We start from the raw sequence: 1,585 nt of genomic DNA, 5'->3' as shown, positions 1-1,585 counted from the left end.
AAAGTGAGAATAAACATCTGATTAAAGAAAACAAGATCAGCTACAATAAAGCAGGATAAAACCACCCTGGGCAGGCACCACCAGGCCATCATTTCACAAGATTCAATTGCCAAGTACACTTTGCCATTTAAGAAGCAGTAAAATAAGACACCAAGAGAAAGGGAGCTTTCCATTCTGAAACAGAAGTTAACACATTTAGAGCAAACAACATCTGCCATAGAAGGCATAAGTACATGCTGTTGAGAGATCACTCCTATCTTTCTAATATTTGGAAACAAAGCTATGACCAGTGAGTAGCCAGAGATAAAGAGCACACTCGTAGGCACCAGAACTGCCAACCCTTGATTTCTGAACAGCGATTTCATTTCCTAATCTGTTGAAGGGGACTGATGAAGGAAGCCAACCAGAAAATAAATATCGTCAAATCAAAACGTGCTTAACAAACTTGCTCACGAAACTCTGAAATGAAACCTTGCTTCAGATTGGTTCTTCCCTGTATGTAGGCAGTGGCATGTACCAATGCACAACGCCAAGCTCCACCTCTGCTATGTAAACAATATCCTCAATTTAAAACACCACTTGTGTTTTTGTTAGTCTAATGTAAAGAAATTAAAGGCCCTTTCCAAAATAACTCCAATGTCTTAACAGAGACGGAATGAAACTGGAAGGTAAAGCTTTGGGCCTACTTTTAAAGGTAAAGGGTCTAACATCAAAGTTATCATCCTAAATGAAAGTTTTTTTTATGGAGGAAAAAAAAAAAAGTCTCACCAATTCTTCATAACTTCTATAATGCTCATTTCCTTGCCAATCCAACCTTTTAGGAAGCAACTAAACGGAGGGAAAAAAAAAAAGTGAGCGGTTAAAGGGGAAGGAGGGATAGATCACATCCAAAACAATGTGTGTCGAGGGGAAAAAGTTGAGACAGTAGAGTGGAAGAAACCTGAATGACTTGTAAAGTAAAGGAAACTTTTGACTACATCAAGAGAGATGATTTCATCAGAGCCCACACAGACCTGGTGCTGCTCCAGCTCCTGCACCAGCACCTGCAGAGAAAAGGGAAAAAAAAAAAAAAAACGAGTTAGGGATGAGCAAGCCTCCGGCTTCTCAAGCGGCCGCTGCCGCGAAAGGGCTCGGGGAGGGGGACCGGAGGGACCGGCTGTTCACACCTCCCCTTCAATCCTCCTTGCGGCAGCCACGGCCGAGGGGTCTGAGCCTGTGCGCCCAGGTGAGTGTGCGGAGCCCCTCTACTCACCTTCAGCGCTCTCCTGCAGGGCCCGGTGGTCAGGAACCGGGCTATGAGGAAGTAGAGCTCTGCAAGAGACACGGGGAGAGACGGGGGATGAGGCCGGGGCGGGGGGGGGGGGCCCCCGGGGTGACTGTAATTCATCATCACGGGCAGGAAGATGGCGGCAGGGAGCGGCGGCGGCACCGGCAGCGGCTCTCGCCCTGGCCCGCGGCCGCCCGCGCCCCGGCGGTTTTACCTGATTCAATGAGCGGCAGGGACACGCCGCCGGAGTTGGAAGAGGCCGGGGGCTCGGCCATGGCGGCCCCGGCCCGGCGGCTTGCCGCTCGCTCGCCCGCCCGC

General features: G+C 49.6%; 2 protein-coding genes across 2 annotated transcripts in view; one reads left to right on the top strand and one right to left on the bottom strand.

Annotated features, from left to right (window-relative positions):
• Nucleotides 1-1,570, bottom strand: part of BRWD1 (bromodomain and WD repeat domain containing 1) — a 64,882-nt gene extending 63,312 nt beyond the window's left edge. The window contains exons 1-4 of the mRNA XM_010580315.1: nt 1,482-1,570; nt 1,253-1,311; nt 1,014-1,043; nt 769-828 (exon numbers count right to left, since the gene is read on the bottom strand). Coding sequence (XP_010578617.1) covers nt 769-828; nt 1,014-1,043; nt 1,253-1,311; nt 1,482-1,542 — 210 coding nt within the window. The 5' untranslated portion in view covers nt 1,543-1,570. The remainder of the gene's footprint in view (nt 1-768; nt 829-1,013; nt 1,044-1,252; nt 1,312-1,481) is intronic.
• WRB (tryptophan rich basic protein) overlaps nt 1-1,585 on the top strand; it is a 29,743-nt gene that overhangs the window by 8,537 nt on the left and 19,621 nt on the right. The window lies entirely within an intron of this gene.

Source organism: Haliaeetus leucocephalus, unplaced genomic scaffold (assembly GCF_000737465.1).
Source record: "Haliaeetus leucocephalus isolate CR32 unplaced genomic scaffold, Haliaeetus_leucocephalus-4.0 Scaffold702, whole genome shotgun sequence".
In the NCBI taxonomy this organism is placed as follows: domain Eukaryota; kingdom Metazoa; phylum Chordata; class Aves; order Accipitriformes; family Accipitridae; genus Haliaeetus; species Haliaeetus leucocephalus.
This window is presented reverse-complemented; position numbering and strand designations above follow the sequence as displayed.